Genomic DNA, 18,511 nt, shown 5'->3' on the forward strand with positions numbered 1-18,511 from the left:
GCTGAATGTTTTGCTTTATGCAACCAGCAAGCTCTTCCATCAGCTGGAAGCCTGCATGGCATTTGCTGCTTGTATCCTTACCCGACCCGGGCATTCGGCAAACATTCCTCCGGCAGGCTGTCATGTTTCTCCATGCCCTCATCAGCAGACGCTCACACATTCCTTCCTCTGGCCAAACTGCCTTCAGCTTCCTGCCAGTCTGAAAGAGCTCTGCTCTGTGCAGCTTCTGCTGTGACACGTTTTTGCCCTGATGTCCCCGAGACTGAGCGAGGCGAGTCCGGCCAGGCTTGACCCACCAGGTGGTGCTCTGCTGATAGCCGTGATGCTAATTGCAATTTGCAGCACTTCACTTCTTTCATGAGCATTCCCGGCACAGGCAAATTAGGGCACTGTGGACTAGCGTGCAAGACCTGCTGCTGCTTACCACTCGTGCTGGCTTCCCTGGGAAGAAGAGCCAGGCTCCTTTTCAGTGCCATCCTGGGTTTAAGTCCCGACATCTTCATATTCTCTATATCACACCAAGAAACAACTGTCCTCTTTCTAATTTTTTTTTTTCCTCCTTTAACAACAGGATTGACCTTGGGGCACCGCCTGCAGGAGGCTTTGCCAGCTCACGGGAATGAGGTTGTCATGTCCCTACCAATATTACCAGCTGGTGTAGTCTCCTCTGGGTGGGTATCATCTCAGAAGCTTGCTATGCCAGTAAGTAACGGAGACTATTCTTATGTCGGGCTGAACCCGCAGTTCTGGACCAGGCTACTCCATGTACAGAGCCTGTGAAACGGGGAGCAAGAGAGACTTTGTGCTGAACACCTTATGGGCTCTTGTAAGCAAGGTTGAGCTTCTCTGGTATTGTCAGTTTGTTCAGTGAAAAGCTATGACCTTCCTTAAATTATTCAGGGCTGCATTACACTTCCAAACTAGCTTCCTTTCTGTTGCCAGCGTGTTGCAGCTTCCTCTAACGTTGGTGCCCAGGTCAGTGCAATATCGGATTCCAATAAAAGGTGGCATCAGAGAGTGGGGAAGCACTGCACATCAGTGCCAGAGCAGCTGGGACTAAGAACAAATGCTGCTTTTCCTGTGCTTGGGGTTGAGAAAATGGACTTGTGCTCTGAGCAGGAAGCAGGCATTACATGGTGTGGGTAAATTGTGTTTAGGAAGTGATGAAAAGCCTGGGAAAAGGGAAAAGTCTGATGACAGACATGTTCTTGTAGGGTTTGGTGTTACATTGCTGGAAGTGTATCCAGAGATGTGGGTTAAGCACTTGAACTTTTCAAAATAATTAATAGAATTAATTTGAGAATTGATGTGAAACCAGGCAGGACTAACCTGGAAGAGTATGCTATAGGCAGCAGCCCTGTGCTAGGGAAGGTCTTGCTGGAAAGTCCCTTACAAATATGAATATACTGAAATCAATGGGGATATTCCTTTGAAAGTTAGCCTTTGGGAATACCTGCTGTTCTTTCTGTGCCTGGCAGCTTTCTGCTGACTCGTTTGAAAAACCCATTGAACGTAGATGTAAATACCCAGGGTCAAAGCTGGTAAGAAAATAAATTTCCATTCTTTGGGAAATGCTGACACTTCAGAATGTGTTGCTGTCCAAAATTGGGTCAGAAGACAAAATTTCAAGGTCTTCTCTGCAATAGAGATTTGAAAGCCACTGTTTTCTTGTTATTTTCACAGTTACAGAAAGTGGAAGTGAATAGAATTGTTATGATGCATTAAAAGCCTAAATTAAAAAAAAAAAAGGACAGTTTTAAAAACACAAACCCTCCTCTAGTTGAAAAGGTTGCAGAAGTTTACAGTTGCCTCAGAATAATGTCTAATTGATTTAGCTGATACTTGTTGATAGAAGAACTGTTTCAACTAGCTCAGACCAGTGTTACTATTTCACTGCTAGCTGTTCACACCGCAGATGCTCTGATTTTTCTGTTGTTTTTTTAATGAAGAATTGCTTTTAGTATCTGGTTAGTCCTTGGGACGTCAAGGAGTATGGAGTAACCCTTGCTGCAGATCTAGATGGTTTTTAAGTGTGTGCCTTGGTTTGAGCTGCTGTAGTTACGAGCTTTAAGAATATTGAGCTGCTGGAAAAGCAGTTGCTGGGTGCCGAAGGGTTAAGGTGGCTGATACCTGAATAGCTGGGGAGATGGCATGCTGCAGACTCTACAAACTATAGAAAGGGGTGTAAGTTTAAAGATGCTGTACTGTAAGACCATGCACCCCCGTGAATTTGTAGAGTGCTTAGCACTGTGAGGCTCTGAATCAAATTGGGGTGCTTAAAAACTGCTGTGATCGCACTGTATTATTTAACACTGGTATTGATATGATTCTCAATATTTGTTCTCTAGGAACATCCTGAGAAAGCATTCATATTCCTAATCCACCTCCTTCCTTGCAACCCTGGCTAGATTCCCCCCCCACCTCCATTTCTTTTCTGTTTGCAGTCCTTCTGCTCAGATTACAAGACAAGCCCATGATATCACCCGCTATGAGCTGAGGCTAAAGGGGCTGGGTCTTGGGAGGGGTTTGCTTGACTAACTCTAGTGAAATTTGCCAGGAAGCAGCAGCTTCTTGCAGCGTATTTCTCTGGCTGCAGGATATTTTTCCAGCGCAGAGGGGACCACTCAGACGGCGCGCTCAGCCCAGAAGAAAGAACTTCATGAAGCACGACAAGACAGAGGTCACCCCCAGCACAGCCTACCACTAACTCCAAGGTAAACGCAGTCCTGCCGAGACTGCAAGCCAGAACAGTGGCTTTATTGCTAGAGATGAAGGGGCTGATGAATTGGTTTAAACATTTCTAACGCTCTCTTGCTTTGGGGCTGAAAGTTTGATTTCTCTTCTTCTCTTTACTCTTTGAACGTATTTTCTTTCTCTCCCAACAGTTTCTTACAAAGTATGATGTTTAGACCCAGCAGGCTGGGAAGAGGGTAGACATTTCTTCTAATTCCTGTCCCCTGAGACTTGATTTGGCTGGGGTGGGATGACACAGATATTCAGTGTCACTTTGCAAAGATGTTGTGACCAAGTTTAAAGATTTTCTCCCCTTGCTTGCTCACAGGCATGCACAGATGAACTAAAAAAAGACATGTTGCAAACTGTCTACAAGTTCAGGCAATATGTATTCTGTAATATTATTAAAATATGCTTGATTTAGACCAGAAAGCTACAGTACATGCCATCAACATTGTGTAAATGTTACCAGCTAAACTTCAGAAGCAGTTTAAATTCTCCTCTCTGAATAACTGTGCTCTTTCAGAGGGAAAAGGCTTCAGTGCAGATGTTTCCCATTGGCAGAAGGTGCAAAACAGTTATGTCCCTAGTCAAGAAACTTTTCTGCTGTCATTGCTTGGGATTCACAGCCCCTTGCAAAGCAGCCCTCAGCTTCCCAGCAACTTTCTTTAGGCTGTTTTATCATGCAGCAATCACAGTAGTTTTCGGGATGACTCCAGGATACGCAGTGGTAGCCACCTGAAAAGTTGCAGCACAGAAACATGTTTCTGTCTGGAATTAATGTGGCTCAGGTTGAGTTCTGATTCTTCAGCATGCACACAAATAACTCTGCTGTCTTTTAAATTGATTTTTGTTGTTTAATTTAAACAGATGTTACTGTGGCGGGGTAAAAAAAGATCTAAAGACCAAGATAGTTTAGAAGACTATAGAGAAAGATCCTAGTTTAGCTATCTGGGAGCATAGTAGGAAAACTATTTAGCATCTCTATAATCAGCTCATAAAGATGACATCACAGTGCTTTCAAATTTGTACTGAATAGGGGCTGAAAATAATTGCTTTAGGGTTCCTACTTGCCAGTTTCATTTCATCTGTATTGAACCACCCACAGTGGTGGAATTCCCTCGGTTGGAAGCTAGAGAGCAGTTAGAAAACATAAAATGAAATATCAGCATGAACTACTGTAATAGCAGAGCATATAGGGAGACACCACATCTTCAATGTAGTGTGCTGGATGCTTGTTGCTGTGGGAATGAATTTAATGTGATCTTAGTTCTACGTGCAGGATGATGTTGGAAAACACCCCCAAAAATGGGTTACTAATATGAAGTTTAATACTTCAGTCAGGTGGTGATGAGGCTTAAGAGAGCTCTAAGATTGTCTGCTCTCCAGTCAAATCCAGTGTGGTGTTTTGTGAGTGCTGGGGCAGGAGTGCAGAGATGAGGTCTTCAGAAAAACCTTCAGGAAAGTTTTAGCAGCTTGGAAAAGCCACCAAGATTGAAGGGAGTCTTGATGATGTAGTAGAGGACAATGCCTTTGTCTTCAGCGGGGTGATTTAATAGAGAAGCCATGCATTTTGCTGAAAGTGCTATCCTTTTGCAAGTTAAGCAGAGGCTCCAAAATGCATGCCTAGTAATCTTCTCTGGATTTTTTTCAATAGTTTTTACTCTACCTTACTGTACTGCTAACTTCCCTTCTGGTTTTTCTGTTTCTTGCTTTTATGTTTATTTTAACCTTTTATTCTTTCTCCTCCTGAACTGTTTCATAACATTCTTGGTGCTGTTTAAAAACAGTGATGTTCTTTCTTAGAGACTGCAACTCCAGTGGATGGAATGATTTAGCAGATCAACCAGTCAGTTTGCAAAGCGCTTTCTGTGAAATCCTCTGGGAGCACGTGTGTGTGCAGGTTCATGTTTACTATGAACATCTGCAAATATACACATTGAGGAGGAAAAGTCCCGCTCCTAATCTGTAGTAATGCCGATGGAAGTTTGTTATTTCAAGGGATATTTCATAGGAAAAACAACATGCTGTTCTGAAGTCAACCTGTCCTGCATCTGCACGGCTGATGGGTTACGCTGTCTTAATTAAGACAGCATTACACAGGTACAAGGGGGGCCTCCTTCTTGGAGGATATCTAGTATTTGCTAATGCTCTTCAAACTTAGGTCATGCACGTGTGTGTTCTGGTTCTGTGAGTGTGTGTGTCAGCTGTGGATTTTAATGTGGCACCCTTTTGTAGGGTCTTTATTCATGAACTAATTTTGTATGTCATGAACTAATTGTGTAGGTTTCGTGAAAAGAGGAGTTGAATCATATAGCTCTAGTTGCCACTGCTGCTTTTGCTAAGTACAAACAGGTTGCTTGGTCATCGTAATCGCATCCACTAGTTGTAAATTAAAGAATTTATACTACTAGGTTCAAAAAAATTACTTTTTCTGTTTAATTGTCTTGGAAGTATATTTGGGAATAAGTTCTGTTTCCTATTAAGAGGAAAGGTCTGTGGAACAGCCAGCTGGTGCTGGCCAGGAGCCTTTGAGTTGTTGTGATTCACATCTCTATTCGTCTTCGTTCTCCGACACCAGGCAAAGGGAAGAGAGAAGGAAAATAAAGAACTTCCCGAAATGAAGTATATTTAGATTGCAACCGTGACATGGAGAGAAGAAGCTGCATGTGTCCATCTGATCCCTGGGCAAGTTTTTTTGCCTTCTAAGATAAATGAATGCATCAAGGTGCTAAAACTGAAAGCACATGTGAATTGCTTCAGTTGAAGAAGCAGGTCCGAGAAGAGACCGCAGCCTGGATTTGGAAGCCGTAAGAAGCGTTCAGCTGAGCCCTTTCACAAAACATGCTGCTGACCATGGATCTGGGTGTTTGGCCCTGCAAAAATTGCTGTGTCCGTGCAGCTTTGAAGAGCAGCATACTTCTAAACATCGGGATCTCACAGATGTAATCAAATCATGATGCAAAGGGCTTTGGTTAGGCAACTTCCACAAACACTGATTTTTCCCGTTGTTAGACCTGTAGCTGTCGTCTTTTAAAAGAAAACACAAGTAAAGTGCTTTTTCTTTCCTACTCTCCTAACTAGCGTGTTTGTCCATCAGAGCTTCTCTTCTCTTGTCTAGCTTCAATAGCAAGTGATGGCAAGCAACATTCCTGGGCTATAAATATCTTTTTTTGCTGTCTGTTCAAAGTGCTGTCTGTTGTAGTTTAACCTCATCAGTTGGCAAACGCTCCAAACTGTTTTCTGTTCCAGGTAGTACATACTTCAGTAAACTTCTGGGAGGAAATACAAAAAGTGTATGTAGGTACATTTGAATGTGAGGCAGAGGCCAGAAGGTTCTTTAGCAATTATTAAATAATGTTGCTTCCCTCTTGAGTGAGATCTTGTGGCTGGGGAAGTCATGGCAAGTCTACAGCCTTGGATTGTGTAAGCTTTACCTCTGCTGCCAGAGGGCATACTGGGACTTCGTGCTCTCTTTCCTCGCAACAGGCAAGCAGAAGCAAATTGCATTTGATAGCTTCCCTGATATAAACAACTGTTGAATTTGCTACTGGTTGCCCTTGGCCAGTTTGCAATAATGTGAAATTTGCTTTCTTAAGGTAGTTCTCAGCTCCCTGGTAGCAGGTTTCAGTTCCTGAGCAGCTCCAGCTCTCTAAAGTGACTTTTGAAAGCCCTACGCTAATCAGAGAGCTCCAGGGAGCCCGAGTGAAAGGGATGAGCAAATGGCAACAGCTCAGTGGTACTGGCTGATAGGCACCGGTTCTTTTCTCCTCATCTGTGAAGAGAAATCCAGAGGAAATATGTTCCACAGAGTGATCGCTAGCAGATTATATTGCCGTCCTTCTGGCTTGCAGAGTCTCTGGATTTGTAACATACCAAAATGTGATCCTGAAATGATTTCTGCTGTCCTGCTTGTTCTGGGCTCTGCCTTGAATCCTATACAGCATTTTACTGAAAAAAACCCTTTCGTTTCGATGTCCCTAGCAGCATTTCGGCTTCCTTCAGTCATTCAACTCCCACCTTCAGCATGCTCTTTGGATTGCCTTAGCCTTTACAGCCTCTCCTAAAAGTGGCTGTGTACTGACACCAGAAGGGGCTTGCCTGACCCATCAGATGTAGCACGATGGCATCTTGTCCCTGAGGAGGCCTTCCCAGTCACAGGGCACTGTACACAAGTTAGTTGGTTTTTTTTATCAAGCCCATGCTGTTCTGCTCCGCTCCAAGGCGGGTTCAGTTACACTGAAGTCAATCCAAAGGATGTCTGGGGATTTCTAGGAAGAGGGTTAAGAGTGATGGTGATTTTTCTGGTCACCCCAGTCAATCTATTGTGATGTTTTCCTGCCATGCAGTGGGGTGTGGGTTTCATGGGGAGCATGTGGTCTTCTCCAGAGCTCTTTATCCGCTGAGGTAAGTACTGGTCTTACGTTGTTCCTCTAGCTAATGGCTCTCTGCCGTAGATTTGGATTTATTGCCATTGCTTGGTATATCTGGTTCTGCTAGTGACCTTTATGGCTTAGTGTTTGAAGAGTGTGAATGAGAGGGCTCTCATTGTGGCATACACCGGGGTTATAATCAATGGGGATTTAATCTATGAAAGCATTAGCCCTAGTGCCCGTGGCAGGGCTGAGTCTCTTGGAAGAATGGGAGAATGTGTATGAGCTCTTACCCAAGCGAGCGGTGGCGTTTCTATTCACTTTAATAGTAGTGGAGAGGGGCCCAGCGTGGATTGCCCTTGGCGTGGCTGGAGAACTGCTGCTGCGGTAGTGGGAAATCCTGTTCCTGTCCCATGGCCGTGCCCGCTGCGGGATGTGTGAGCGTGCCCGAGGAATGCACTTTGGGCGATGGGGTGTGGAATTGGAAATGCAGGGCACGCAGTTCAGGCGGTACCGTTTCAAGTGGCCGAATACCAACTGTTTGGTGCTCCTGGCTGAGACCCAGGTGTGCCAGCAGTGGTCAGAGTGCTAATTGTCTCTTCCTCCTGATGGATGCCAAGCCAAACACAGCATTGCTGGATCTCCAGTCACACAGGACTCAAATCAACTACTCCAGACTTTCCTTTTGTTGTCTGGATAAGGATGGGAGCGGGAAAGCTGGTGTTTCTGGTTTTGCCTGCGCTGATCTATTGTTTGGATGATTTGGTGAAATTAAAAAAGGGATCCTTGCTGGTAGGAGCAAGCTTTTGATTTGGGGGCACGAATAGCCTGTTAGTTTCACCTGGTGAAGTCTCTGAAGAAGTAAAAGCTCAACATTATTTTGAAATGAAACTGTTGTTGTTTCCTTGTAAGCCTGTGTCTATCTGTTCCCTTCACGACTTAAGACTGGAGTCCTGAAAAGGCCTGAGTCAGCAGCTAGCAGGAGCATGCCTTAAAGCCTTAAATTACATGTTAATGCGGTGATGGAGAATCATCTTATGGCCTGAAGTACAGGATGGAGAGCCAGGAGACCTGGACTATTTTCCTGGCTTCTCCACTGACTTTATTCAATAGGTTTTTAATGGTCTGTCTTGGATTCTTTTGAATGGGGAGACCAAAATATATACTTTTAGGATTAGATCATTAATAAATCTGGAGGCTATTACGGAGAGGGTGCGAGGGGAGGAGTGAGCCCTACAATAAAGGGAATCACCAGCACAAACCAAACATCCTGCGAATCTAAGCCTAGATTTGTTCTTGGGGAGTTCAGCATGTGCAGCTTTCTTTGAGACTTGGGGAAAAAATGTGTCCAAATCTTGGTCACAGCAGCAGAGGAGTGGGTTTACTTAAATATTTTCCTTATTAAATTTTGTTATTGTGGCTTATAATGATGCTGCCATAAACGCGTGTGTGCAGTTGGCTCCTATCTGATACTGTCCATGTTTGCTTCTTTGAATGCTCTTAAGTGAGTCTGTTGCTGAATCATCAGTGCTCTAATTGAAGAGCAGGGACAGTTTTCTTTGATACTGGTGAAGTAGAACTAACGTCTTGGAGCTAAGGAGGGAGATTTCAGGAGGAGCCAGGAAAGAATAAATCCAGGACTCGTGTGGCTGTTGTGCTGTGGAGTGAAAGAAGCGGCATAAAATTCTCTGTGCTGCTTTATCAGTCAGCTAGACCGGTCCTGTGTTACTGCTTGTCTTGCCTCCCAGTGAAAACTGACCCAGACGGTATGGATGGATGCCTCTGCCAGAAGATGCCCAAGCCTCTCTGGTGCCGTAATTCCCTGCTGTCCCTCCTGACCAATCTTGATAGGAGACAGAAAGCTGAGAGCCCTTTTCAGTACTGCGATGCTGGGTGGCTTCCCTGGACGCTGCTGGGCACACCAGGCTCCTGAAGTTTTGCCATTGTGCCTGGGCCTGGGCTGCTGTTTCTTGTGGAAATACTAAAATATGCCTGTGTTCAAATTCCACTGGATTCTGCTTTTCCTGACACTGTGACTTAGTCTGAATAGTTTCTCTTAAGCACCTCAATAAACAAGACCTCTGGGTATGGAAGGTTTTATTTCTGGGGCGACGCAAACACTGTGAAACCTTTGTCTCTTAACGTTTGAATGTTTAACAATTTTGAAGCAGATGTTAATACGACCTGAAGGAAAAGCAGACTGTGGTTGCTAGTACACACTGCAGTGTTGTCTCCTGAAGCACGTAGGATTGCTGCTGTTCTGATCTTAGGGAGAATTCTTCCGGGATTCTCTTCTGTAGGTGGAATGGGACTAGAAGGGAGATTTCTGAATGTTTTTCCAGTACCTTCCCCTGGGCCCTTGAGGAGCCCCTCCTGATCCTCGCAGGATCCTGACAAAGATGTGATACGATGCTCTATGACCTGAGCACAAAACGTGTGTGCCCCAAGTCGTTTTCCTTAGTGAAGGTTCAGGATTGTGTTCATACAGGCTTGTTAAAATTCCTTTTTGCTAGTCAAACTTCACTCTGCGGAGTAGGGGGCTCTCAGGCAACCTTATCCTCCTTCACCAGGTTTTCTTCCGTTCTATGGTAAACGGTGGTTTTTCTTGGTCTCGCCTGACTCCAAAAGTCTCTAACCTTTTGGGGAACAAAAGCAAACCAGCCTGCAGTTGCCTTTTGGAGTGTTGGGGCTCCTGGGGTGTCTGACTCGGCAAGGCTTTGCCAAGAGTGAAAATTACACCTACTGTATTTACAATAATCTAAATTAGTATCTCCTTGGCTAATCTTGGTATCAATTAAAGTAACCTGGAAGTCTGTTGTGACCCTCCCCTCCAGCTGCTCATGGACCATGAGGTCTCCCAGTGCTGTGACTTTTTGAAAGGCTCTGGCATCTTGCAGTGGTCTGTCTGCTTTATTAATTAACACTTCAGGGAGTACCGCTCTCAGCTGGTAACTATTACATCCTGCCTCTGAATGGTTTCCCCAAATTGTTGTGTCTTTTGGCTGAAGTCCGTCAGTAAAATGACTCGAGAGCTTTGGTTTGAATAGAAAGCAGTCCTGGAAACTGGAGTTGCACAGCTTTTAGTTATTCCTTGGCCTCTGATCACGAAAGACCCCTGTTAACCTGAGCGCAGGGCTGACTGCTGGCCATTGTTTGCCTTGGCACAAGAGGGATGAGTGAAACATGCTGACCTGCTGGTTACATGTTGTTTGTTGATCCTTTTCTTCTGTAAAATATTCTTATTTAGTTTACTATTGAGCTTTCTGGAGTATCATAAAACAAAACTGTAACCTAGAGGGGAATTTGGCATATTCTGTTAATTACGTTAACATGCCGCCTTATCTCTTGAGAGCTAGAGGTCCTTCAGGACTCGACTGTAAGGCTACTCACCACGCGTTATCTGCCTTTGCCTTACATCCTTCGAGTGGCTGCCTGCTACACAGCAAGACCATCCAGATGCTTCAGAAGGTCCCAGCAATATATAAATAGCAGTGTATTCTTGTGTGTGTGGGACAGCCATGGGAAAGCTGTAATGACTTTTTAGAAACCCGACTGTGTAGCTTTCAGCTAAGTCAGGGCCCTGCTACCCCTCATCTTGGTTTTTAGAGAAAGACTGTTTCAGTCCAACTTAGTTTTTAATTAATATTTGCTGAGGCTTTTAAAATCCAATTTATACAGTAGCAAGAAACAACAGCCACATAAAATGAAGTAGGTTAAAATAGATGTTTAAAGAAGATTAAAACTGAAAACCATATTTTTCTGAAGACCACTAGGCTTGCGGTTCTGCAGTATTTTTACTTATAACTAACATACGTCGTTGTTCTCTGTTATGATCTGACTGAGGGGGTTACTTGATTTTTTTTTTTTTTTTTTAATACTGTTCACGACAATTCTCTGCCCATGTGTTTATCCTCTGGGCTAAAAACCATCTTGTATCCATGAAAAACATTGTAAGGGGTTTCTTTTGAAATCAGTGCTAGCAGGTATTGAAGTCAGGCATGTCTGACAAGTACTAATGTGCCTTGACTCGGGAGCCTTTTATTTCCACAGAACACATGTATCCTGCCCTGTTGACTACATTTACTTTGGGAAATCCCATTTGTTTGCTGCTGGAGGGGAGCAGCCTTGTGAAAGCAGTTGTACTTCCTTCCTCTCTTCCCCTCCAACTCTCTCTGACGTGGGGCAGGACTTTATTTTATTCCTCTCTCTCAGCCTCACCTCCTGACCTGTAAAAAATCAAAAAATACCTCATTTCCATAGCTGTATTTCTCCGAATGCCAGATGAAAATTTACAAATCTCAATCTTGTGAATCCAGCGTGAAAGTACATGGCTCCTTGAAACCAAATGTTTATTTTCCAAGAATTTTTTGCTGCGTATTCCCCCCCGCCCTGATTTAGTTAGACCTGTTCTAAAGTCTCCCCTTGCTTTTCTTGTTTCTTCCCCTGATGTCCAACGCTAGACTTTTAACCCACGTGCTTCTATTTCATTTGTCTATTCCTTAGGCAAATGCCTTTCATCCCCGGTCTCAAAGCACTTCTGTAGGAAGCTCATGATCACCGGCCCTGTTTAGCACAAGGGGAAACCGAGGCACAGCCCTGGAAGTGACCTGCCTGAGGTCACACAGCAGGTCAGTGTCCTATCTGAGGTTTGAACTGATCGCTCTTGAATTTCAGGCTAGTTGCCTGGGATTTCCGATACATCTCCTCATTAAGCAGCTTGAAAGGCTGGTTAATGTGTTTCGCTGTCTTCGTATGTGTATGTGATCTTCTGGTCATTTTTTAGGGGTAGCTAAGACCTAGCAAAAATATTGGAGGATTTTAGTTTCTAGACATCTGTTTTTGGAGCCAAGTCTTTCCCCTTCTCCCTCCCCTTTGGTGGTTGCCAGGAAATAATGGAGCTTTAAAGGACTGGGGAGCTTTTTCCCACTGCACTCTGGCATTGCTTCATTTGGAAACTATTCAATCATCAACCCCCACGTGTGCTGCTTGACCACTCCATGTGCTGGGTGCCTGAATGAAGGCTGGGGAGTACGTGAGCGGGAAGCGGGCAGAAAAGGACCAGGATTTAAACTCTGCACAGCATCTGGAAGAAACTTCTCTAATGAGTCAAAAAGTTGCTGGTTCATACCTTAAATGACTAGCTTGCATAGCGATGCAGCAGTTGTATGACAAGTCAGTCCCTATCCAGACTTAGCAACCAAAAATGGGAGACCATTAGCCACTATTCCATCGGACGGACAAGGTTAGCCAAGACTACTTCTGCAAAGTGTCTGTGTGCAGTAACATATGTTGATTCTCTACAGATGAAACCAGACGTGCAGTGACAGAAATAAGTCTTCTATCATCGTATTGGGAAAACAGACTTCAATATAAATACCTCACTTCGGACCATATTATAATACGTTTCATTACCCTTCTGGTTTTTCACTGTTTAAGTGATGGGTTTGGCTTCTTTATTGAAGGAGGTATGGGAGAAAAATGGTTCAGTTCTGTCCTCGTAGGATTTGAACCAAGGTTTGCCGTAGCTTGCTGGAACCACTGAACTACTGGATTTGCAGAGAAATAGGAAAATCAATTGTTAACACTTGTGACCTGTAGAATTTTGCCCTGGGAAAAAAGTATTTTCCAGCTGAAACTATTTGGCAAATTGACCTAAACTTAAAAATTATTTTCATGGGGTTTTTTTTTCAGTCTGTTCTTCCACCCCACAAGAAATAATTTACTTGACTTGGGTTTTTACAGGCGGCGTTGGACATAGTCTCTTCCATAGCTTTATCCCCCTGCTGAAGCAAGAGATATAAAGTCCATGTCGTTACCAAGCCTTATTCAAGCTTTCCTTTCATTTCAGGACAGCCACACAGTACCTACCTGCACTGATTGGCAGCTGCTAGCAAGAGGACTTGGCTCTGAGAACTGTGAGCACTGAAAATGGAAAGATTCCTGGGTTTTACCCATAACCACTGTTTTGTCATGCTGTTCTTCATCTCCCTGAGCCCGCTGGGCTTTGCTCAGTACGAACACTGGCCCTACCTCCCCGGTTACCCTGAGCCACCTCCACAAGTGTACCAGCCCCCCCAGAGACCAGCAAATATTCCCAAGATCCAGCTGCGGCTTGCAGGGCAGAAGAGAAAACACAACGAAGGCAGAGTGGAGGTGTTTTACAGCGGCGAGTGGGGCACGGTGTGCGACGATGACTTCTCCATCCATGCTGCGCACGTGGTCTGCAGGGAGCTGGGCTACGTGGAGGCAGTGTCTTGGCTACCGAGCTCGAAGTATGGAAAAGGAGAAGGTAAGGTAACTCCAGAGCACTGGTATTGTACTAGCTGTCTCTCCAACCCCCAGTGATTCTTGACCTGTCAGTCAATTTAAGATGTAGTGGTATTTCCTACAGATGTAATGGAAGTAGCTTCCAGGTGAAGCAGTGCCTCTTGAAATCAGGGTCCTGTTAGATTAAACAGTTTAAATACTTAAACAAGGTGTTTGCTTGTTTTGACTGAAACAAGTTAAGGAATGACGAGGTAAAGAGCTGAAGGACCAGATCACGATGTGTGAACTCTGGCAGGGGATGCTTGGGAGCAGCTGGCGGTGGATAAGGGTAGGAGGCTCTTCAGCAGCCAATATGGCTCCCCCAAAAGGGAGCGGCACCCACAAGTGTAATGTATAGACGGTCATTTCCCTATTCATGCTTCTATTGCCTTGCAGTGAGTCAAATAGGGCCTCTAAACACTCCTTCCCCCTATTCTTTTTTTCCTCTGAACTGTTTAGGGTCTAAACAGACTGCCTGTGCAATGCTACACAAATTTTGTCTCTTTAGAAACGCATGCATCATATTCTGCAATGCAGACTAGCCTGTAAAACCCCAAAGGAGTGTGCACACTTCGTGTCCTATATAGGACTAAATTTATAATAATCCTCTTTGACACTCTCAGGCTGTTTGTGGTGGGGAAAAGCTATTCACCCTCACCCCGAATTGTACATCCTTTCCTGCTCTTTGAAATGATACGTGATGGATGTGTGGATAACTGCGCATTGCACCTTATTGCACCTCATTCCCAAATACGTGCTGAACAAAGAGTTGGAAAGATGAATGTTTGTGTGTTACAGCAATGAATTCTTAAAATCACAATGCTTGAGAGAGAATAGCTCTGTAATAGTATATAACTAAACAGATTTAATTGTCATCTTTTGATATGCTGTTAGTTAAATGTTGACCTACGGAGAATTTTTTCTGCGAACATTGAAGCCTGGCACACTGTTGATGTAACCCACAGACAGATTATTTCCGCTGCAGCAGGGATGAACGTGCTGTATGTCTGTTACTTAGCACCGCTCGTTAGTGCTCGCATCTATAAACTGGCCCGTAACAGAGCAAGCAAGCGGGCCTTAACAGTGACTTGACTGAAACGCGAAACCTTGAATGTTGTCCCAAGCTGTGGATTTTGGCTCTTGGGGTAGAGTAGGAGATTTCCGAGTGAGAAAGAGGCCATGACATTTGAAAACAAACCAGAAACTGATTGCCGTGTGATTTAACGGGAGTGAGTGTTCTCTGCACGCCAGAATAGCGCTGGGTAAATCCTGATGCAGAAAGCCCGTGCAGGGGGCATCGTGCCTTCCTCAAATCCTAAAGCCAGGCTTTGCAGGAGCTCTTTCTGCTCTCCTGTTCGGGGAGCACCGAGCGGGCTGGCAGATCCATCATCTGGTAATTAACCAGCTGAACCTGTTGGGGCTGCTGGAACAAAGCTGGGACAGCCAAGGGAAATAGCTACAGAATCTCCTAGTGGCTCTGAAGGTCAGGCCGGTCCTTTCTGTCCAAAGGACGTGTTATTCTTCAGACAAGCAAAGCGTTTGGGATCCTAAAATATGGGAATTGCTTGTTGGCCTTGTTCCCTGTGATTTAGGGGGCAAATCACAGGGAGCAGTGTGTGCCCAGCACATTTCCAAAGGGAAAATGGGCATTTCATAAAGGTGAATCTCAGAGGTGCTGTTGGGTCTTCTGCTCTCAGCTGCTCCTGGGAAAATGACCTAAAGTTTGGGGGTGACACCTATTGATTTTTGTCTGCTCATCTTAGAAGTGAGTTCTGAGGGACCTGATTTGTTAAAATATAATATATATATGTATGCATGTATACATGCATACTCATGTGCATATATGCACCTAGTTTTTGCTGGAGGGAAAGTGGTAATTACAGTCTGGAAACTGGATCTGGCAATTGGTTTTCAAAGAGCACCCAAACAACAAGAGGTTCCAATCAATAGTGGTTTGTTAAAGCTTTTGTAAAAATCTGCTTTTAGAAAGTTAGGGCGTCTAATCAAAATTTGGAGCTGTCTCATACAAAAGATGTAAAGAGGATTTGATAAAAGAGAAATGATATGAAGAGAAACCTTAAATACAGAAGGAATGACTTGGTGAGTAGGATTAGAGGGCAGGGTCTAATCAGCCAAATCGAGGGGACCCAGTGACACTGCGTGCTCTGAAGTGGCTGTCATCAGAGGAGGTCATTTACCACTGTGAGCAGGATGGCAGCAGAGATCTGCTTCAGGCTGGTGGTGGTTTTTCTTTTATTACCATGCAGATAAGTGAAAGGAAGGCTGTGGGGCAGAGCTGTTTGCAGTTAGTAAGTACTTGAGGTGGATCGTTGATGTTCCTTAGCTGTTGATTCAAGCTTATTTTAGCAGTAATCTCCTCCCCTGACATAGCAAGTAAGGCTGCTGTGCTCTTCCTTTCCTATCAGCTATCGGTACAATCTAGATTTATCCTCTTTGTGAGTCTCGGTTCTATTTTCTTTCCCCTTCAGGGAAAATTTGGATGGACAATGTCCACTGTAATGGCAAGGAGACCACCCTGGCAGCATGCACTTCAAATGGCTGGGGAGTAACCGACTGCAAACACACCGAAGACGTGGGAGTGGTCTGCAGTGAAAAGAGAATCCCTGGCTTCAAGTTTGACAACTCATTGCTTAACCAAATAGAGGTAAACATACTTAAAATTACAAGCCTGCTGATCAAGAGCCTTTTGCGGACAGGGATGTCTGCTACTACGTGTTATAGGATATCCCAGCTGCACGCTCTGGTTAAAGCAAACTCTTGATAATGCTTCTAGATGCTGGCTAAAGATGCAACTTTCAGATTTGAATTTCAGCTGTTCAAAGCATATGCATACAATAAGAATTTGAAAGGGTTTTTTTATTTTTATAGCATAAGAATAAATAAGGAGAAAATACATTATTCCTGTTCCGCAGTCACTTTTCAGAATTGAAAACTGGCTTATTGTATTTCTAAGAATGAATATTGGAGAGACAGGATATGTGCTGTACTCATAGACCTTACACCTGGGTGACTTTGTTGGTTCATAAGTACTAAATTACTGAGTTTTCTTTCCGCTGACCCCTCCCTTTTGGTACTGGGAGCAATTTGGAGATCTCTGGTATAACAGTGGGGCTCAGCAGGCAGGCTTGGATTTGGAGGTGAATAGGGCTTATAACCATGGCTTGAAATGGGTGGATTTATAAGGAAAGCTATAAAGACATTTTTGCACAGTTTGGCTAAGCAATGACGAAGTAACCATGATAACTGTATGAAAATATTTGCGGGTATGGGGGATTAGTACTGGAAGTGATGAAAGGCATTGAAGAGAGGAAAATGTGGGCTGGTCACTGGGGGAAAGGTTCTGCATTGTGGCTGGGTTAGACTGCAAGGCTGAGGTTGAGACTTGGGGAAGTGAGAGAAGCAAAAAGCTTGAATCACCTTCCAGTGGACTTGTTAGATTTCTGCAGAATAAAGAGCTGGGGAAATGCTGGGCTGGAAAGAAGTTGGGCTGAGCTCTTCAAAAAAAAAAAAATGGGGGGTTTTTTTTTTTTTTTTCCTTCAGCTTTTCAGGTTGGAAAGTATTTGTGGTGACTCGGCTAACATCTCCCTTGTTTTGGATGCTCTAGTGTTTCAGTATGAGAATTCAGTGGTTGCCCTTGGTCAAAATTTATCGAAAGAGCCTATCCAGTAACCACAGACAAATCTTATTTTAAGCAGACAGGGAATCCAGGGTGTATTGCATACCACAGTGTGGTTTCCGTGGCTGCATCTTGGCTTTGTTCATGATCTGAAACAATGGATACAACCTTTTTTATCGCTTCAAAGCAAAATTATTCTAGCAGTTACTTCATAGCCACTGATTTAGAAGGGGTCTCCCAGCATTTTCTTCTACCAAATTTTTCCATTGGAGGTTAACGCAATGCAGCATACTTGACAAGGGAAGATAATATGCTCAGTCAAACCTTTCATTGCCCTGCTGAGGTTTAGGAAGAACACTGTATGGGTGAGCAGGCAGCATTCAGCACTTTCATGGAAGGCTCCCGTGGAAGGGTGCAGATATAGGTTATGAGAGCTGAAATTCTTTTCGTTGCCTTGACCTTGCTTCATTTGGCTAAGGAGGGAAAGGAGGCTTTCTGGAGGGATCTCAAGCTGCCTCCATCAATGGCACTGTTGTTGCTCGGGGAATGAGGCGAGATCATGGAACATCAGCGATGGCTTTGGCAGACGCGTGCTTCCCCAAAGCCACAGTGAATCCTCAAAACAGAGGCCTGGAAGAAAAGATGCTTTAGTCTAGACGGAGGTCACTTCGCTCTGAGATGCTTCAGATATTAATCATAAAAGCTTTGGAGGGCTTTGCTTTTCCATTAGCTAAGCACTGGAGGTTGACTAATGGGTTGAACACATTGGGTAATTGAGGGCTAGCTTGTGCTGATGCTGTGTGGGTGCTTAATCTTCACATATGATAAGTAAAATGAATAATGAGATTGAAGCAGTTCATGTAGCAGAAGCCTGACTCACCAACAGGATCACTCAGGAGAAATAGGTGTAAAAGAAGGCATATTCCCCATGTCCTGGCAGCTATGTGTGGATGAAGGCATCCGCTGACATGACAAGTAACAGCATTCACAGCTGTTGCTAAGGGGCACTGGTGACTAAAGACACTGAACTGGTGGGGGAAAAAAGTAAAATAGAAGAGTAGCTTTATTTTTAAGTACCAGCACTAAGCTGAGAGCTGTCAGCCTGGCTGTCCCTGTGACTTTGTCCTGGTGGTAGAAAATAGTGTTGCATTTTCTGGGCGGTGGCTGCTGTCACCCCCAGCTCTACGTGTCCGTGTCTGTGTGTGCGTGCTTCTCCCCTCCCTATCACTGCTTGAATTTTATGAACAACTTAGTACCATACTGGTGCTTCTACTCCACAAAACCAGGCTGATTTTTCTTATATCCCTATAAGATCACTGGCAACTGAAGGTTGTTTGTTTTTTTTCTGCTGGTTTCGTTGCAGCAGGATTAAGGCTAAAGGTGATGTGCTACAAATTTTTAAAATGCCATTGTGGAAGTACTTTTCTGTCGCAGCTAGCTGTCAAATGTTTAAACTCTTTC

General features: G+C 44.2%; 1 protein-coding gene across 1 annotated transcript in view; it reads left to right on the forward strand.

Annotated features, from left to right (window-relative positions):
- Positions 1 to 2,603: 2,603 nt before the first annotated feature.
- LOXL2 (lysyl oxidase-like 2) overlaps positions 2,604 to 18,511 on the forward strand; it is a 53,981-nt gene continuing 38,073 nt past the window's right edge. The window contains exons 1-3 of the mRNA XM_009319543.1: positions 2,604 to 2,714; positions 12,955 to 13,395; positions 15,902 to 16,077. Coding sequence (XP_009317818.1) covers positions 13,035 to 13,395; positions 15,902 to 16,077 — 537 coding nt within the window. The 5' untranslated portion in view covers positions 2,604 to 2,714; positions 12,955 to 13,034. The remainder of the gene's footprint in view (positions 2,715 to 12,954; positions 13,396 to 15,901; positions 16,078 to 18,511) is intronic.

Source organism: Pygoscelis adeliae, unplaced genomic scaffold (assembly GCF_000699105.1).
Source record: "Pygoscelis adeliae isolate BGI_AS28 unplaced genomic scaffold, ASM69910v1 Scaffold372, whole genome shotgun sequence".
In the NCBI taxonomy this organism is placed as follows: domain Eukaryota; kingdom Metazoa; phylum Chordata; class Aves; order Sphenisciformes; family Spheniscidae; genus Pygoscelis; species Pygoscelis adeliae.